General features: G+C 42.7%; 1 protein-coding gene across 4 annotated transcripts in view; it reads left to right on the top strand.

Annotated features, from left to right (window-relative positions):
- The first annotated feature begins 17,649 nt into the window (after window positions 1–17,649).
- Window positions 17,650–20,424, top strand: part of TRUB1 (TruB pseudouridine synthase family member 1) — a 32,803-nt gene continuing 30,028 nt past the window's right edge. For all 4 annotated transcript variants that reach the window (XM_048311407.1, XM_048311410.1, XM_048311406.1 and 1 more), the window contains exons 1-2: window positions 17,650–17,811; window positions 19,495–19,587. In XM_048311407.1, coding sequence (XP_048167364.1) covers window positions 17,670–17,811; window positions 19,495–19,587 — 235 coding nt within the window. In that variant the 5' untranslated portion in view covers window positions 17,650–17,669. The remainder of the gene's footprint in view (window positions 17,812–19,494; window positions 19,588–20,424) is intronic.

Raw genomic sequence — 20,424 nt, 5'->3', positions numbered from 1 at the left:
TTGGATAGATTTTAAAAAATTTTAAAAATCAGGTTTCTGGATTAGAAAAATGCAACAAGCTACAGGCGTAAGCAATGTATCTTCCAGCTCAGTATCTCTGTAAGTCAGAAGAACACTCAAACATAGGGCTGCAATATGGATATCCATGGGAAGGATATTTTTTTGCTCCATATGCAACTGGAATTACAGAATTACTTGTGCAGCTTATGCTACTCAAAGTACCATTCTTTTGCTACACCTTTAATCTTATTGCCTAAATTCTTTAGCTTTTTTCCTACTCTTTTCCTTGTTTGGCTTCATATTCCAGGAAGAACCCAATGCCTGCAAGTGCACTTTGCAGCTCCAGCTCTGTTGTGATTTCCAGTGCAGTCTGTGGGCCAAGGAAAGCAGGTGCAGATCCATCTCCTCCTGTAGCACCTCACCCACTTCCATGGCCCCGTTACTTTAATTTTAGTTTCACTGTCTGGGGTCAGTCCCTGTACAGGGACAATTAACACTGAGCCTCTGAAATCTGATAGGGATTTAAAGCAATGGGTGAATGGTTGCCACCTGGTGAGAGGAGAAGGAAGGAGGGGGAGGATGAATGAGCCGCCCTTTTCCTTTCTCATCCGGCGCACATTAGTGGATCAATGACTGAAATGGATGAGGGTGCTGCTGAAGTGTCAGGCACGGTAATGATGTAGCTGCTATTAATGGCTAGAGCTTCAGCCCGGAAATTATAGATGAAGAAATGGAAAAAAAAATATTTCTGTGGGCTCCGAATTGGTGATTTGAGGATTGTAATTTAGTGCTCACTTTCATATTTCATAAAAAGGCTACTGTGCACATTTTCAGAAGTTCGCCTGTTAGTTAAGGAAGGAATAAAGTCAATAAAGTGTGTTTGATCTCAATTCTCCTTCCACTGCCCATCTAAGATATGACACACAATCAGCAATGGTGGCTTTCCTTTAAATCAAGGTTCATGCTTTTCAGCAGATGTGTTTGCAGTGGGGAAATGTACCATCAGCTCTCTGGCTGTCTGGATTTAGAGCAATTATACAAAATACTGTAATTTATATAGCCTGTGAATTCAGCATATTTCAAGGTCAAATTCCCATTTCACTGAAATCACTGGCAAACATGATTACCTTCAGGCACCCTGGATCTAGACACAGGAAAAAAAAAAACCAAACCCAAAACTGATCAAAGCCACCCCAAAATCCCACAGCAAGAGCACCTCATCTTGCAAAATTGTTGAAAAGGACAAATCTGCTATTCTCAGCTAAATCTGTGACCCGAGGGAGGCTGTACCCTTCCACCAGCAATTTGACCAATACCAGGATTCAACAGGGTTTTATCCATATTGACTTTCTTTGGGCTTCCCTTCTACAGCAATCAGACAGGTCACAGAGGGGAGCATGAAGGGAGGGAGTTCAACTCCCTCCTCACAGACAATGCAAAGCAACGCCCTCTGCTTCTGAGCCACTAAAAAGTGAGTATATCAAACTCTATAAGAAAGATGTCTATAAGAGCAGTGTTTCCACTCTCATCTTTCAGGTTAACCTACTTTCTGCCTCCTGCTCTGAGGCTTTTCCCTGTGTCCCTGCTGCGGGTGGCTGCTGTAGTTGCTGCTGAGGCTGCAGCTGCCCTTTCTGCAAGCAGCCAAGGGGAAGGCATCCAGCATGGATTGGGTGAAATAACACTAGCTGGTCCTGAAAAGCAGTTCCTACCTAAATCCACAGCAGTCGGGCCTGCCGAGATGAGGGAATTCTGCCCTTCACATGATTCCATGACACTGCTGGGGCACCCGCCAGTCCCCGCTCCCAGCCTTTCCTGCCTGACAATTAATTCCCCACAGGTGTCTTAGAGGAAGCTTCAGTGTGTGCCAAAAAGGTTGTTCTCTAATTTCAGACTCCTAACTGTTTTTCTCTGCTTCCTAAATCGCAAAGACTGTCTGATAAGGCAGCCCTGGGTGAGCGAGGAGAGGAGGCACTGAGGTAAACAACAACGGGTGATCGGGCATAAATATTTCAGAAAAATGTTCCAGCATAAAAGGCTTGGCTGCAGCTATTCCTCCTGAGGGGTCAGGTTGCAAAAGCGTCTTCTCACTCCCCCAGCATCTGCCTCCCTGGCTCTGAGGCAGGGACACATCCAAGTGCCTCATAAATTTCAGGGATGGGCAAAGCAGGAGAGCAAGTATTTACTTTGCGCTAGTAAAACAGTGCTTGTAATTCTGCCTTGTCGCTGGCTAATTAAAGCTTGCACAGCCAGTTCATCATCAGTCAGGGGCTGCCAGCCCCGTTCCCTGCCCAGGCCGTTCTGCTGCTGTTAAAGCCAGCCCCTTGCGACTCGGAGTGTTCCCCGGTAATTGAGGCGGCTCGTGTTCCACATGGCTGCGTGGCCGCTGCCCAGCCCTGGGTTATCACGGTAATGGGCACATCAGCAGTTTGACCCTTTTCTAACAGACTGGTTCATAGAAAACGCTTCACTGCAACTGGTATTTATCTCAAAATGCGCATTACAGAGAAAAAAATCTGCAACACCTTGCCCTAAGGATCCAAAGCACAGATTCAGTGTTCCCTGGGGGTTTCTGCTGCGCTGCTTCAAGAGGCTGCTCTCCCCCCACAGCTCCCGGCTTATCTCTCCCCAGAGCAGACGCGACAGAAGGGGATGATGCATCTGCTCCTCACCTCCCCTGGTTCCCAGGCCAGCTCCTGCCCTGAATACATCTGGTACATCCTGCAGAACTGTAGCACAACCGTGTTACACTGCAGGATAGACAGCCCGAGCTTTCAGCTTTCTGAGAAGGTGGGAACATCTCTGCCTTGCTGAATTCTAACGGGAGCTGGACTCTGAGTCTCTTAAGCAGCCTCCTGGTGCAAAATACTGTGTTTGTAAACATTGATAAAGAGCTCAGGAAATTACTAAAGACTGTGGGCTGAAAGTCACCCTGAAAGTCATGTCAGACCCAAATATTGTGTACACAGAAGCATCTTTAAACCATTCAAGCTGTGTGGGTTAGGGTATATGTCAGCTTGGGAATTCTCTGTGGATGGATTCAAGCAGTGGGACTGCCCTGGAAATAAGCAGGTTGTTCACAGTCCAACTCAATTCAGCTAACATTTATGTTTTGTAAATGTGCAACAATCAGGATGCCTAGAGAAAAAGAAGTGGAGCAAAATCTCGAGTTCTGGGTTTGTCTGAGGACTTGCAGGTTCCTCTTGTGCCCTTCAGAGCTCAGACAGCCCCAGAGAATCTCAGCCCTGCACCCACGAGGCAAAAAATCCTCGTTGTGCTCCTGGAGGGAAAAATGCTGCCAGAGCCCTGAGGTTCAACAACTTTGCTCGTGGAGTACAGGGCATTTTAGAAAAGCTGGTTTCTTGCTCATTGATAATTTTTCCTCTGGTTCTGATTACTCAGAATGATACTGCTAAACAGCACAGTAGAAAGTCAATCAAACATTCCAAAAGATACAAGAAGCATCTATTCTAAAATTATTTCCTTATTTCTGTTTTTTTTTCTGTAAACTCATAATATTTACATTTCAGATACATAATCAATATAATTTTAAACTCTTTGATGGGACATAATTACTTTCTGTATTTCAAGTATTTTGAGAAAATATGGCCAGGATGTGGATTTTCCTTGGAGACAAATTATTCATCTTTGTTTCAACATGTAATTTATTAATTTTTAATTAATAATACAGACAACACTGGATAATTATTGTTACTTCTTTTGGCCTTTTCCACTTAGCACAGAAGCTGGAAAGATAAATCTTAGCATATTCAAAAATACTCAACAAAATATTATTTCTGACACTGTGTAGCACTTGAGATTGGTTTCATTTCACATAGAAAATAAAAGTAAATCTAATATGTATTATATGAAACTGTAGGGGAAAAGCACAGAACCAACACAACAGTCCCAGCTTCTTGTCCTCTAAAGGTCAGCTGTGAGGATGTGACACAGTGTTAAATTACCAGGGCAAAAGAAGCTGAAATGCAGAAGTATGGAAATACAAAAGAAAGAAAAAGAAGGCTTGAAGAATTCCAGGCCGCTATATCGTAGTCCTTGGAGCATCCAACTGCTCTGTAAATATCGCTTAATTAAATGTACTTGGATTGACAGCAATATTTAATTCCAATTGCATTATAACAGAATCACTACCTGCAATACTAATTCCAGATTCTGCAGCAGAAGCAAACCAGGAGTAGGTCTGAACTTCCATCCTGATCAAGAATTTATGGTGCAGGATCAAAAGCATCACGTCTAAGGAAAATATTAATTTATTACAAGGTCATACAGACCTCCACCTCCTTGATTCATGTTCTCAGCTCCCAGCTTTACAGAAGACCTGTGTAAAGGTCAACTGCTTAGTCTGAATGTCATGAAGAAGAATGAAGCAAATAGGGTCACCCCTTCAAATTTTAGCTTCCTAGATCTGGTACTACATCAAGCAGATATTTGTCTTGGATGCTGTGAGAAGGAAAGACATTTTGGTGCATGGAGCAGTGGCTGAATGGGAAATCTGACATGACTACAAAAAATGGATTTATGATCTGTCACAAATTCAGGTCTCTCAGTCAGACAAAATGTGAAACTCTGCTAAACTAAATGGGCTTGTTTATCACTGTAACTACGTAGCTTTACAATGATAAGGTATTACATCTACATGTCTTACTCTGTGCCAGGAACTGTTCTGCGGAAACCCAGTAAATTTAATTACCAGAGAGAGAAAAAATGCCTTTATTTCATGATCTATCCACCCCTGCAATGATTACTCTGGGGAAATTCCCACTGAAGCCAAGCAGATGGTTCCTACCTTGTTGTACACCCAGCTTATTTTCTTTTAAGCTATGAAGTGGTTTACAATGCCATTTTTCTCTGGAGCTGTCTTGCATTTGGCAGACCTCTGACTGTGTGTGAATTCTCTTTTATTGTATGTGTGGATAAATGGCTCATTTTCTTTTTTACCCCAGATCCCACTTTTTTACCCAGAAAATCCCACTCTGGATTCATATAAATAAGGACATGAATCAGACAAGTATCTAGACCAAACATGCTTTCAACAAGATGACTCCCATTGACTTTGTTACAAGGGAGTCAATAATCAGATTTAATGTCACTGAGCCACATTGTCTCTGGTGCATTTCCACAAACACCTGTACTGAGCTCTTAAACACTTGTCTATGGACCAATATGGTGTATTTCTGCTTCTGACTAATCCCTTGCTCCCTTTTTGCACAGATACGTAAATTTGCAGCAAACTGGAACTGGTTGGATGAGGGAGCTCCCTGCTTTCCCTGCACCTGCTGGTAACCAACACTGGAGGAAATGTGTCTGTGATACTCTCCAAGGCAACATTTGTCCTTGTGTCAGAAGCCAGCTCAAGCCCTACACACTGTTGAAGGGATTTACCCAGGACAGCGGTGTGGCTGTGCATTGTTCTCAGCAGAAAGGTAGATTTCTGCTATTTCTCCTTTCTTCTCATAATCATTCCAGGCTAACAGAAGGAATATCATACAGGTTTTGGAAAAGTGATGAACACTGATAATATCACTCAGGAAACTTTTCTTGAAGTCAAATCTTTGTAAAATTACAACTGCCCAGATTAAAGCCTGAACCTAAATTGGCAGGTGCCTGATTGAGGAATAGTATATACGTTATCTGATTTGAGACTATGTAGCTCCAAGGAGTTCTTTAAAGAGAGATAAATCATTAATCCCCACAATCAGTTCAGAGCAGCCAGAAAAGAAGATAAAGTTCTCGTGTCTTTGTGCCACATATACCTCCAGGCATCTTCTAACAGATTTCTCTGCAGTTTGAATTCAGCTTTCTACTTCAGAGTTGGAGACACACAGGGAAGCTGTGTTTGAAAGCAAAGAAAATAGCTGAAAACTCTCAAGAGATATAAGTTAAAATGGATGGTGATGTGATGGGGGAAATTTATTTGCAAGCATGATGTCATATTTTTTCTCAGATACCCATTAAGAGCATACACAATACCTGGATGACTTAACCTATGACCATTATTTATTGTAACCTACGTTTTCCCCAGAGTGAATGCCTGAATTCGAATCTTCCATTAATGGCTAAGTGCACTTCTGGGAAGGGTAAACAGAACAGCAAAGGCCTGGATCCGCAGGCAAGAAGCACACAGAAATCAAAACCAGGAAGAAGAAAAGTGGCTTTAAGTGTCCTCTTTGCTCCCTGAGCCTGGACAGGCTGTGTAAGGCTGGCCCCAGTGGAAATGAGAAGACCCTGCAGCTTGCTCATTCTACTCATAGTTTGCTTCAATCTTTTCCTTTTTACTGTGGAATAAAGAGCCCATTTTCAGGCACTGGGGAGAAAAACATTCACCCAGGAATGGCTCCAGCACAGTGATCTGTGCAATGCAGCGATTTGCCACACAGCATCTTTGATGCAGAATTACTGTGATGATCAAAGGAAGTTTAATCAGCTCAGTGGTTTGTAAGTGTTTGCAGCCCCTTCTGCCCGCCTGCCACTGGCCAGGATGTCTCCTTCACTTTGGACAGCAATGATGCAGTGAAAACCAATAATAGCTCTGTGGCCAGCCTTCCCCCAGGCATGTTTTCACCCTCATCCTTCAATGAGAGGACAGATGGAGAGACATTGCCAAGTCTACCCATTGAAGGAAGGACTTCTGAGGGAAGGTCATCTTTTCTATCTGTTCCCTGCCCCATGAAACCTCTGAATGAACTCAGAAGATTTTCAGAAACATTTGGAAGTGTCTGCCTATGAACTGAAGCGTGGCCTACCAGCATCGTACAAGGCTGTTGTTTTGGCTGCTGACCCCAAGCACAAAGCACAGCTGATTTTGGAGCCATGATGGTGATTCTCTGACACGTAAATATCTTGCTGTGAGCAGCTCCTCTGGCTCCATTCTCGTTTTATGATGGTCAGACACTGTGGAGCTCCCTGGGGAAAAAGCAAGTGTACTGTGCTGCTGAATCTCACAAACCCACAGTTTTCAGTGTTAAAACTGTTGGACTTCGAAGCTAAATCCAGATGAATGCTTCTGAGGAGGAAAGCAGATCCTTTTAGTGTCTGAACCATTAAGCTGTACTTAAAAGAATGAGGGAAAGGTCTCAAAAGTCTTGTTTAATTCAAGCTGCTGTTCTAGATTTCATTCCTCCCCCAGCTGGTATTTCCCACTCTGCAAGACACAGGGGAAAGCTAAGGCATTATTAAATGGGATTTCTCTGAAAGAGAAATCTTTAAGCTCTGCTATGGTGTTAGAAGCAGGGGTGGCTGGGGGACCTGCATGACTGGTACCTGCTCAGGAGTGTGTTCTGTGCAGACAGTCCTGGGGAGTGAAGAGCAGAGAGGCTGCCATTCCATAAATCTGCCTCTGCTATATCCAAGACAAATCTAATTTAAGCTTTATTTTTGAGGATTTAAGCGAGGAAAAGCCTTGTCCTTGTTTTCTGCACAAGAGGTAAGCTTCCAGCAGCTGGAGCTGCTGGCCATGGAGCAGTTACAGTAACTAATCCACTATTGCTGAAAAGTAACTTATTAATTTGACTGTCAAATCACAGATTTCTTTCAGAGTCCCTTTCTCCCATTGCCAGTATTGAATAGGCAGGTTCCCACATTAAGTTTCTGAGTTGCTGTCATTTGCAGCAGTTCATCTATTCCAACTCTTACCCCTTAAACTCTTTTGGACTGAAACAACTGTAAGCTCTTTGCAGTTCATTCATTGGGGCTCTCACTCTGGCAGAGTATCAGACTGATGCCAGGACAGCCACGGCCTTGGGATTTTTTTAAGGACGTTTAGTTCCTGCCATCTGTCTGTTGGCTCAACTCTAAGAAATTTAGATTGTGCTGCCTTCCCAAAGTTGTTTTTTCTCCCTTGGACTGCTGTCAGGATACGCAATCTGTCTCTGTGAGTGTTCCACTGAGACTGCACTTGAGATGTGATTAAATGCCTCCAATTCTTACATGTGTTACTTCATTTCTTAAGACCAGGTGATGATAATGACACATTTATGATGCACGTCACTTTAAAGGCAATGAGTACAAAGAGGTTCCAACCTTCTAATGCAGACTTAGTGCATTTTAGGAACAGTGTAACAACATTTTCTATGCTATTCCCTCATTTTGGCCTATTAGACCAGCTTGTTTGGTCTAGCTGAGGTGTGAGATGAATGATTAGTTTTTGTGCTGCCACTAATCCGGGCTTTCCACAGAGGGGCCATTTCACTCAGCAGTGCAGGCATTGAGGAAGAAGTGGGGGTAGCTGCACTGCTTCTTGGTTGTGTGTAATTTAGTCAAACCTCACTTTATTTTCCATATTTATTTTCCTCCAAGGTGTTTTGGGAGGAGCTGGTATTTCTGTGATGCTCAGTACCCCTTCCCATAAGCCTGTTTTTGCCAAAGTGTTAGACAGCCAGCTGGACTTTAGTAACACTGAGAGACAAACTTCAAAGCCAGTGCCATAAGTACCTGATCCATTTGGATGCTGAGCATTTGTACGTAATTCATTAAAGGTTTAAACCTAGAAGTGGTTCATAAATGATTCCCATGAGAACAGGAAATCCCTACTAGAAGATGGGGTCAGAGGACACAAGTCTCCTTACGTGACCTGTTCATATGAAATTTCTGCTTTTGTCAAATTTGGGGTACATATTTTGTAGTCCACTTTTCAGATATGACTGTTAAGAATGGAACATTCAGAGTGATAAATCTGAAAGTATAGCAGATTCCATCTGTTTTGGTAAATAGGTTATGAGCCCATCAATGTTTACATTATGATTTTAGACTCAGCTTGAGGGCCCACCTAGGCTTAGATTAGACCTTTTATCTTACAAGGTTTATTTATTTTAAAGACCTTAAAAATATTACATTGATAGTGTGTTTCTAGATATAACCCATACAAAAGAGACATTTAGTTTATAGAATGAAAAAAGAAAACTCTAAAAATGTGGGAGTGCAGCTGGTTAATCTCTGTGTTCTTGTCTAATTGACAGTTTAAAAAAAATACTGTCTTAACTAGAAAATACAATGCCTGCTTTAACAAAACACATCTTCACAGTCCTACTTGATTGCAGGGCTCACATTTTATCTATATAGCTGAAATCCAACTAAATGATCTTTGTTTTTAGCTGACTGCAGTGCTTTTGCAAAGAATGATGATAAATCCGCAACAGACAAAAACTAGATGTTTTCAGTTGCAATAAAAATTAGTTATTTTTTAAAGTGAGAATAACAACAAAGAGGCACAGATTAGACAATGTACGATTTAGATAAATTTAGGGTTACAACAGTTCTCTTGCCTTCAGCCAGTATAATGAATAATTTAGAGCCAAATTTAGGGGCACTCCAGGACTAAAGTATTGCACTATCTAATTTCTGTTGTTCCTCTGAAGTGTAAGCAGCAAGCTTATTAAATATGAATGGAGTAATCAGACAAATTCTATGACTGTGTGCATGAGCTTCTCATTAATGATTCACAATGAAGCATCATGAAAGACTAAATAGACTGCACTGGATTTAAAAGTAATAAATATACTCCAGAAACAAAGTAATTTAATGACCTTCCTATGAACGATGGGGCTTAAAGCAAAAGGATGCTCCACCAGAGTATCCTCATCGAAGCTCTAACTCGAGCAGATCATCTTTTGCACATCCCTCTTGATTATCTTCTTTCAAAACACCCTGCCATGGTAGCCCCATTTAGTGCCTCTTTTAAATGCTGTGTTTATACCCTGGTAAGCTCAGCCACCACAGCCTGCCATGATTTCACCCCTGCACAGGGAGATTGCTGTAAACTTCTCTTTAGTAGGACAGAGCACGTACCTTCAAGCCAAGTTAGCAATTAGGGCATGATTTTGAGCATCCTTTACCTCTCACTGACTTCAACAGATAGCACTCCTGGGATCAAGCTCTTCAGCTGTGTAAGTGAATACTGCTTCAAAGGGAAATTCTGAGCTAAAAGAAAAATATACTTTGGCCTTTTTTCAGCTTTCTAGGAAGGGGTTTTCAACATCTAACAGACGAAAAGGTTCTTTAGCTTATTTTTGTATGTCTGAGATTAGATGCACTGATGTTCCTTTCAGAAGTGGGATATGAATCAGGATACCAGAACAGCAATTCCTTCCTTCATCAAACAGTTTAAACAGAGATTCAAATTAAACAAAAACAGTTAAAACTGACTGACTTTCTAGTTGTTATCAGATTTATAATTCTAGTAAATTGGTTTTTTTCCTAAACAAAAATATGTCTGAATAAACTTCCATTATTACTTCCCCACAGTGATTACTACAAACCCCAGACTTTCTCTTTGTCTAGCTGTCTAGACAATATCCTTAGAAATCCTGCAAGATAAAATAGCCAAAGAAAGAATGATAAAAATACATGAAAACCTGGAAGAGATGTCAGAAAACTGAGAAATACTTGACTCCACTTTACTTTCCTATTTCGAAGAAAAGTATAGGTCTTCAGATATGACAGGCAAAAATATAGTCTCAGGGTGCTCATTGTGCATGATCAAGATATGGGACGGGATAAGCCAGACTGAGTGGAATATTGATTTAGATATGTGTGCTGGTCAAAATATTTATTACTTTGTTCACACAGACATGATAAATATGGAACATAATTTTAATGATTGCAACCCAGAATAGAAAAGCAGAACTCATCAACTTTTTGATCTCCTTGTTTTTAACAAGGTACCTGTAAAATCAGTCTTTCTTCTCGCTGCAATTTTAAGTGCAACTTTATGAAAATAAAAAGCAGGCATTATCAATTTAATCCTACAGTTGGCAATTAGCATCTTTACAGACTCTGAAGCCTAAACAATTAAAAGTTGAATAATTTATGGCAAATGGAACCATTTCTGTCAACAGTATTATAACATGCATTTGAAGTAACACATCACTGCCTGGAGCTGCTCGATGATTGATCCTGGAGTTCTCATTAGTGATGCAATTGCTGCCCCTGCCCCTGGGCAATGGCTACTTTTGTTTACCTGCACTTCTGAATTAATTGTAACTAATTCGTGGTAACTCGAGCTTATTCAGGGTGAGATTGTGACATTAAAAGGGGGTGGAGGAAGTGTGCTATGGCACATGCCAGCAGGGTATCTTCCAGGCCAAACCTGCTGGAATGGCCACTGACTCCTCTGGCCAGGGAACACAACAGGCACTTCCTCAGCTCCAGTTTCATTCTTGGGACAATGGACAGCAAATTCACAGCTTTGATTTTCTTATCCTAGGTAGTTGCTGGTGATGTTTACAAGCCTCTCACAGCAAAGATGTTTAGCTGGGCAGACAGTAGGAAGCTGCTGCAAGGGGTGAATGATCAAGCAGATGAATATGGGAACTGTCTTTCTTTGAAAGAGGGCCAAAAGGATTGAATACTTAGAGGGAATACAACACCAAAAAGGTGGCTTGGTAAAACTGCCAGGTTAGTCAGGGTGAGAAAGTCCAGTTTGTGCCCATGTGTGGGATGACTGTTGAGGGGATATCTCTGGAGAGATTTGTTCATTGAGGTCATGTCTGAGGGGTGGTCATCTACTTATGATCCCACTCTTCTTGGCAGGAAGAACCTGAGATGCTTAACCATTGCCCTTTGCAGGGTTTCTGGACAGCTCTTCCTCTTCAGTGCGAGGAGAGAGATTTCTTTCTTCTTATGAGCATATGGGTAGAGCAGAGCTTTTAAGCAATTGTTACATTTTGGGCTGTAATTCATGCACCCTCATGTGGAGTGAACTTTCATCTCTGTGCTTCCTCTGCCTGCCTTTTGCAGAAATGCTTTTCAGCTGCTTCACTTCCTTGCTGGGAGTCACCCAGGGCAGGCTGCTCTCAGGAAGAGTGTGAAGGCTTGGCAGTCTGGGAGGAAAGACTTATTAAAAAAATAATGGTGTGTGATATCCTACTTCTGCAGAGAACTATTCTTTCCCCCAATAATATCATTTGTGTTTGTCGCCCTAAGAGCATCTATGAAGTGGAAGATGGAGGATGCAGGGAGAAAGAGAAGAGCTATCAGGGATCAGGCAACTTCCCTTGCAATGCCTGAAGTATCAGGCAGTCAGGAAGTGTGGTGAGGGCCAGGGACACTGCAACCATCTGTGCCCTGCTCTGTTAATGATGCTACATGAACTTACAGGTGCAGAAAGAGGCTCGAGAGCTCTGCCCAGGAGGTCAAGCTTTGCACCTCATAAAGAGATCAAAAAAGTAAATTGGGTGTTAAGAATTTTGGGAAGGAACATAAATCACAACAGAAGGTCCTGCTATAAAGCCAGAGCATGGCCAGATTTTAACTGCTTAGTAAAATACTGGCCACCCCACATCAAGAAGGATGTTGTAAAATCTAAAAATAGATGGAGAACATACAATCATAGTGAATATTATAAGCCAAAAAATAGCCTCTGTCAAGGAGTGACTAAATAGGAAGCTTCAGAAAGAATTGATAGGATTCTTCACATTGAGAAGAGACAGATGGGGAAGAGCAAGGTATGATTTAAGGCCTTTCAAATCATTAGAGAGATGGAGGAAGTGAATGTGTGAATTTTTCATTTTTCATTGTACTAGAAATGGGAAGTACTTAGTGCAAGCCAAGGTAGCTCAAAATAAAGGCCAAAATAAATAGGACTCCTTCACAGAACCTCCAACTAACTTGAAAAAGTCACTGCAGAAAGTAAAAGCTGAATGTACTAATGGCTTCAGAGCAATTACACAGATTAGACAACAGCCAGAAGATCTGTGGGTAAGGGGCAAATATAATGGTCCACATTCCTGCTTTGGCTAAAAATACCTCCAGCTGCTGACCACAAAAAGCTGGGAGGGCAAGGAGGGCATATAAGGGGAGAAGGAAACTCCTTGCAGTGTTCATTCTGGTTTCCCCAGCCATTTCTCAGGCTTCCAGCAGTGGGACTGGGACCTGAGCTGCCTCTGTTTGTGCAGAGGAGATGGCTCTGCCACCACTGCAGTGACAGCCCATCAAACCTGGAAGTGCAGGAGTGTTTGGGGAGAGAAGCTCTTCATTCTCCCCAGGTGGGGGCTTCACAGAGTTCAGCTTTCTTGTGCCAAGAAAATTACACAACATTTATTTAACTTTAACATGACTTTAATGGTAGATGTTGAAGGCGGTTTTTTTCTGGAGGTACAATCTCTTCCTTGAGTGAGTAGGTGAGGAGAACAGGTCATTTGAGGAGCTCACGTACGCTCTTTTCTGCACATTCATCATAAACCATTAATCAGAGTCTGTATGTGTGCTCACAAGATGAGAGAGAGTTGCCAAAGGGCTGATAATTAACACATTTATCTGAATGCTGAAATTGTACAAAGCCAGTTGAGAAAACGGGTATAAATGTGAACTGCTAGTGAAGATACAGATCTATTTTTTCCCTGTCTCCCAGAATCTCCAAATCAAGATTGAATATTTTTTAAGAAAACACACTCCAGGTCAACTCATTGCTAAATTTATTTTCTAGCTGCGGCATTTAGCAGCTTCTCAGCTGCAAAAGTGTTTAGATCCTTTTAACCTTATGTTCTGAATTTACAGAGGGGCAGGTTGGACTTAAATTGTCCATATAAACAATCTCTCATACGTTGCCTTCTTCCACATGCACATCTGGTGAGTTCTTCATCATTCCTAATTACGATGCAGGTTGGTGGAAAATTACTTCTTTGACAGAAACAGTAGCAAGAAACTGTGTAAATTTAAACAAGAACTGAGAATCCCACTGAGACTTTTATTAGCAGAAAAATCAAAGATCTGAAAAATGTGTTTTCTTTTTTTTCCCCCTCAGCATCACTGAATCTTCTTGATTCCAGACCATGCTTAGTCCTCTGTCATTACAGACAGACATGGGCATGTATCAGAGATTAAAAGTAACTTTCCAGATCTGTCCTCACTAGTGCAGTATGTTTACAAAAGGTCCATAAGGAGCAATTGAAAACACTATCATACTTTTCTGTATTGCTACATGTATCAGTGGTCAGGAAAAATTGCTGTTTTCTTATTTAGCTGACTGCCAAAACTGCATTTCACATAGAGAAGGAATGGCTAAAACCATTTGGATCCTACTATAGTCTGTCCAGTTCAATTCAAATTGGCACTATAATGCTGCATTAAATCAGCTCACCAAAACCTCCTATTGTCTAATTATTTAAAAAGAATCCCACTAATAACAGAGAATCCAGCATAAAAATCTAAAGAAACTATTTCTATATATAAATAAGTCTAGACTTAAATTCCAAACTGGTGTAAACATTGACTACTGATCTTCTGGACAAAATGCAAAAATCTGCTCATGAAATACTTGCAGTTTAGGAATCTTTTTTCATGGGGAGAATGACTAATTGCCAAACCTAGGATTGGTGTATGCTGTGGGTAGTTCTATCTTTCCCTTGCATTCAGTAGCTGACATTCTTTTTTCAAACCTGCTGCAGTTCAACAAGATACTGAAGAACCTGCCTTTGTTCAGAAGAACCACTCACACACGATGGATGATGTGCTTCATGTCTGTCTTAATGGGACCAAATGAACTAACAAATCGGTGTTACTTATCTACAACTTACTATCCAAACAGATGGAGCAGTTAGAGGAAAAAAAATTAAGTATTTCAGGCTTTGATAGTCCCTATTCCAGACAGAATCCCTCTGTCTGACAAGGGAGCTGTTTACGTGACTGTGACCTGAACTTCCAAACAGCTGCAACTCTTTGTTTTACAGGAGACCCTGAGCTGTGATTGACCTCCTTGCAGTTGTTTGCTGTGATTTGGGTACAGATGATGAAGCTGGAATCATGAAGTGAGCACAAACACAGGAACAGCCTATTGCTGCTGGATCTGCTTCCAAAGCTCTAATGCAGCACCAGTTTCTTCTGCATAGTGGTCCGTGAGCATTACCTCATACGAAGCCAGTCTGAAAGCACACAGAGCAAGGAACATCTTGCTGGAGGAGGTAGAAGGAAGTGCTGCATCTGTTCTGTATGAACAAGTCAGGATTTCTCCTCTTCTGCAATAGCACTCATCTGCTGTTTGCATGTACAGCAGCTACTACCCATTATCTCTTCTGTACAATTGCACCAGACCCTCAAGGCACTGCTTTGTGCAGTCCCAGTGACCTGAGTGGAGGATTTGGCCTGCCTCTACCAGACCTGTCATGTTCTACGCACAAAACAACATCATCCTTTCAGCCATTTACTGAGCCACTTTATTAAGGGTGCAAATAAAGTCAATAACTCGAATCATGCTTTTGGTTGTTGTGAATCCTGGCTTGGCTAGGAATCATTGGAGATAAACATCTCATTTCAAATAAGCTACTGAGCAGATGGTAATGACTTTTAATCACAAGCAACACAAGGAAAATCTGAAATAAAGCCCCTGAGACGAACAGTTTGGTACATCATTCCCACCATTTTGAATGCTCAATAACCTTGCCCCACAAAGAGAGCCATGTGTGATTTATGTACACATACACTTCCAGCGAGCTAAAATACTGGCAGTCATTAATTGTTTTTCACAATTCTTATTTTGGGCCCTTATCCAATGCCCACTGAAGTTAAACCAAACCTCTTCTTTCTAAGCCTTCAAAGACTCCATCTGCTGCAATTACAAAGTGTTGTGTTTTAATTGCGGATGCAGAAGTTTAGGAGACCTACAAGAACTTCCTGCTCAATACTAAAAACAAGAGTGAGTGCAGTTTCTTTAGACACCTGAAACCCTTCTCTTAAAGAAAAGAAAAAGCAGCTGTTAGCCATTTGCAGAAACAGTACTGGGGGTCAGACAGTGCCCCCAGCTCATGGCCTGTGCCTGTGTCAGGTCAATGGCCTCACTTTAGACTCTTCTCAGCTTAGGTCAGTCCTGAGAAGGCAGTACAAGGAGTTTTTTCACAGGGCCTGTCTGCTACTGCATTTTTGGAAAGTTGAGATGCTCGTTGCATTAAGGAGAACTTTATGCCAAGAGTGGAGCTCTCATTTCTGTATAATCTCCCTCTGATCCCTTGTGATGTGTTCAGAGCAGTCTACTAACCCAACAATATTGCTGGCCATGACAGCGTGACAGATTTGCATTTCAGTCCTTGGGCTGCAATCCCCCTGCCTGGCAGCTTACTAACACCATTTCTTAATGGTCATGTTTAAACACTTTTTGCTTGAGCCCACTTACAGAGCAATCTGTGTTCAAGCTCTTTTTAGCAGGGAATTGGCGAGAATTGGTTTTCAAACAACCTGATTAAACCATGTGTATAACAAAAGCTCCATCACAATTTACAATATGCCTTCCACAACAGTGCTTAAATTTTAACTCCATGTAAATCAGTAGCAATTTTCCTCCTGACTTCTTACCCCAGTGTGGCTTTGCCATTTTATCTTCTGGAGAAGTACTCTCATACCTCGCTTCCATGTCCTGCAAAGACCTGCACCACCACACTCACCAGGGAATCCACCCTCGCAGCTTATGGTAACAGTGAATATTTCCACAGCCACATTACAGCTCTGCAGATGAGATCCAAGCAAATAAGGTGCCTGGTTAATAATATGCACAAGAGGAGTGCAGGGGAGGCTGGTTGGCATTGCTGGTGGCAGGAAGCTCTTCCCCATCTCATGGACACAGTGGTGGCAGCTGCAGCTGGAAGCTCTGTGCCCGTGCAGCTGCTGGGGAAGGCATGGAATGAGCCACTGACTCCAGCACAGGCTGAAAACCCACTCAGGGACCTTGATCCTGGCTCTGCACAGAGACAGCCATTGATTTCAGCAGTAATATTTGCTTCCCTGAAGCTCTGGAAGGTCTGCGAACAAGCATAACCCTTAGCTAGCCATGTATTTTTTTCCCAGCAACAGCGTCTCTTCATGTTTTCATCTGCAGGCTCTTGCAAATGAATAAATAAAATACATGAATGAAGCATCCAAGCTCTCGGTGCCTTGCTCAGGCATGACTTGTTTAAACGCCTTGGGAATGTTGTCAGAGAAACGAGTCTGTACGAATCAGACCCGGAGAGGAAAACCCACACACTGTACTTAATGTACTGTGGTGAGAAATCTGAGAAGCCTTCCCAGCAATCTCTTATATGACACATACAGAGGCAGGAAGATTAATGGACACAGCAACTAGTCAGCAGAATATCACAGAATCAATTAGGTTAGAAAAGATCACCGAGTCCAACCTATGACAGAACACCACTGTGTCAACCGGACCGTGGCACTGAGTGCCCCGTCCAGCCTTTCCTTGGACACCTCCAGGGATGGTGACTCCGTTCCAATGTCTAATCACCCTTTCCGTGAAGAAATTGTTCCTAATCTCCAACCCAAACCTCTCCTGGCACAGCTTAACACTCTGTTCTCTTGTCCTGCCAAAATACAGTTCTTTCCAGTTAGGCATCGAAGGTACCACAACACACGGGTCAGCGAACTTCCCCGGCAATGCCTGCAAACCGCTGCGCGTCTGGGGGAGCCGCCTCCGCATAATTTTGGCGTTGGTTTTTGTTCTAGATTGATGGGTTTGAGATTTCAGTTCGTTTTCCCTCAGTGTGCTCTAGTAACCAGTACAGTGAGCCTTATCAACGGATTTTGCTTCGCGTTCACATTAAACCTGCTTTTGTCGATACCTTCGCCGGCGATGCTTTCGGCGAGCTTAAAGCTCTCCCTCACGGCTCCTCCCTCGCGTCCCGCCCGCGCGGCTGCAGTTCCCGGCGGCCCCGGCCGGGCGCGCTGCCGGCAGCATGGCGGGGGAGGCGGGCGGCGCCGCGCTGGGCCGCGCGGCCGACAGGCTCTTCTCGCTGAGCGGGCTCTTCGCTGTCCGCAAGCCCAAGGGACCCACCTCGGCCGCCGTGCTCAACCTGCTCAAGGAGAGGCTGCTGGCAGGTGAGCGGCGGCGGCCGGGCCGCCACATCCGGAGAGTTTGGGCCAGGCGTGCCCTGCCCGGCGCGGCTGTGGGATGGGGTCAAGTGTGTGCGGTCTTTGGGGTGCGGGAACCGCAGTTCCCGGTAAAGCACTGCACCCTCTTTCTCAGCGCTCAGAAAACCGAAGGATAAGCGGAGTTTAGTTTTCTGTTTGTTTGTGGGTTTGTTTGTTTTGTTTCGGTAGTAGTTCATAGCCATGGCATGGCCCACCTTGGAGAATGGAGCCATTCCTGGGTACATCCTGTCTCGCTGCGCCAGGGGAGGTTCAGGTTGGACATTAGGAGGAATTTATTCACAGAAAGGGTGATTAGACATTGGGATGGGCTGCCCAGGGAGGTGGTGGAGTTGTGTCCTTGGAGGCCTTTAAGGAAAGACTGTCCCAGCCAGAGTCAGTGTTGGTCACGCTGCACCGTGAGCTGTGAGACCGCGTTCAGCACATGGTACTGGTGGCAGGCACCTGTTACCGCCATGGTATAGCAGGATGTGAGTCCTGAGGTTGGATGGGGATGAGCTTTGCCCCAGCAGGAAGCTCCAGTCCTGCAGGGCACAGTGCAGGGGATCCCAGGCTGCTTGGAGAGCTGTGGGCAGGGACAGAGTGTGCCCATGTGCCAGAATGGGTGTCAGCCACATCTCTGCAGCACAGCACTGCAGGATGTTCTGCTGCAGTCCCACTGCCTATTGCCATTAAAAAAATATCACCAAAGGAGTGAAAACCATAGTGTTTCAAGAAGTTTGAAAGTCCTGGGCACAGTCTGCAGAAACTGCTCTTTCTGAGTACCGGGAAGTCTGTATGTCAGATATTAAGGGAAAAAAAAGTGAGATCATTGCACAGGTATGAGTGACTATGGCCTAGATTCTTTTTATAATGGACATGGGGACTTGATCATCTAGTCTGGGCTTTTGGGCACTTGCTGCAGAAGTGAGAACATACTTTCAGACTAGTGAGTGCTTAGCATGGTTTACTCTGTAGTGTACTGTAGTTCACTACGCACTGAGTGTAGTGTAGGCACACACTTCTTGTATGGAAGAATCTGGTTCCCTGAATGGAGAGATAGTAGAAATATGGATAAGGGAGCTTAGACCATTTGTCGTATTTAATACTAATAAATAAGGGGCATTGGATTCTGCAAAAATTCCTGGAGTCATCAGCTGCATAGGAGGTTTGGTGGGTTGGGACACTGACAGCTTGAAAGCAGCACTGAGCAAATTCAGTTCGCTGCAGTTTCCATAGGGCTGCAAATGTGCAAGTAAACACATCCCAGTATAAGGCAGTAAATACATCAAGAATTGCTCAGATTATGTAGCATAAAATTTGTGTATAATAGATGTTTTGGGAACTCTGCTGCTGGTTCTTCCATGCTTTGTTAATTAAACTTCACAGGTGGACCAGGTTTGCTAGCAGTACTTTCCAAAAATCTGTTTGTATTTGAGGCTTCATTAGAATCTAAGTGAAAATACCTTGCAAATTGTTTGAGGTTGGGAGTAAATCTAAATTAATCAATGGTTTTACTGCATTACAGTAATTTCTGCACTGCTAATTAATAAATATTTGATTTTTATTTCCTTTAGCAGTCTGGAAATGCAGGTCATTTTTCCGATGTTCTAAGGTTATTTTATAATGCTTCCTTTCAATTTCTATTTGCAGAAGCTGGTGTGCAAACAAACGGGAACAAAAGAAATCAGGTTTTGAAAATTGGACATGGAGGAACTTTGGACAGTGCAGCCACAGGAGTTCTGGGTAATGAAAAACATAATTACAGTCATCAAAATATGATTTTAGGAAACATTTTCATGCCTGCATGAAGTCAGGTGGAGGAACAATTTGGGATACGCATGGCAGGTTTTGGGGTAATGACAGATTACTGTGGAAGAATGGTCTGGATTAAATTTCCTGTGCTTATACTTGTACATGCATGTAACATGGTTCTTAACAGAAGGCTGTATTCTCCCTTCCTGCCTTCCCTCCCTTCCTCCAAATACTGTAATGACTTCTGGGTTATTACATGTGGGAAAATACAAACTCTTGTGTAATGAATTGTAAAGTACCTGAGCAATTGATGTTTTTTTTAACTTAAGCTGGGGATCTATAGTCATCATAATTTGTTGAATTATTTTGTCTCAAAGTAATGCTATTCTGGGATTTTGGGGGAGCCTTTAGGGTTGCTAATACTTGCCAAATGAAAGATTTATAAGAACAATTCAGCTGCTGCTTTTCTAGAGGCTCAGCACAGAAAAAGTTTTAGCTCCCTGTCCTGTCTTGCTTCATAAAGAAGAGTCTTCAAAGATATTTTTTCTTTTAATTTTGATAGCAATCCATTTATTGAATTCCTTTATTTTGTTGAATAACAGTATGTGTCAATTGCTGGTGTTAAAACCTCAGCTGTGGGTGTGGTTATTCCCACGTCATACTTTGTCACCAGCAGTTTTATTGATAAGTAACATGCAGGCTACAGCTTGCTCAAATCATAACCTTGTAGCTCTCCTTGGCTTGGAGAAATAACAGCAATACATTTTTGCTGTTGAAAATAAACAGGTACAACTCTGAGTATACACTGAAAGTAAATGCACTGAGATT

Source organism: Corvus hawaiiensis, chromosome 8 (assembly GCF_020740725.1).
Source record: "Corvus hawaiiensis isolate bCorHaw1 chromosome 8, bCorHaw1.pri.cur, whole genome shotgun sequence".
NCBI classification, from domain to species: domain Eukaryota; kingdom Metazoa; phylum Chordata; class Aves; order Passeriformes; family Corvidae; genus Corvus; species Corvus hawaiiensis.
The sequence above is the reverse complement of the archived record's forward strand: the minus strand, read 5'-3'. Positions and strand labels throughout refer to the sequence as shown.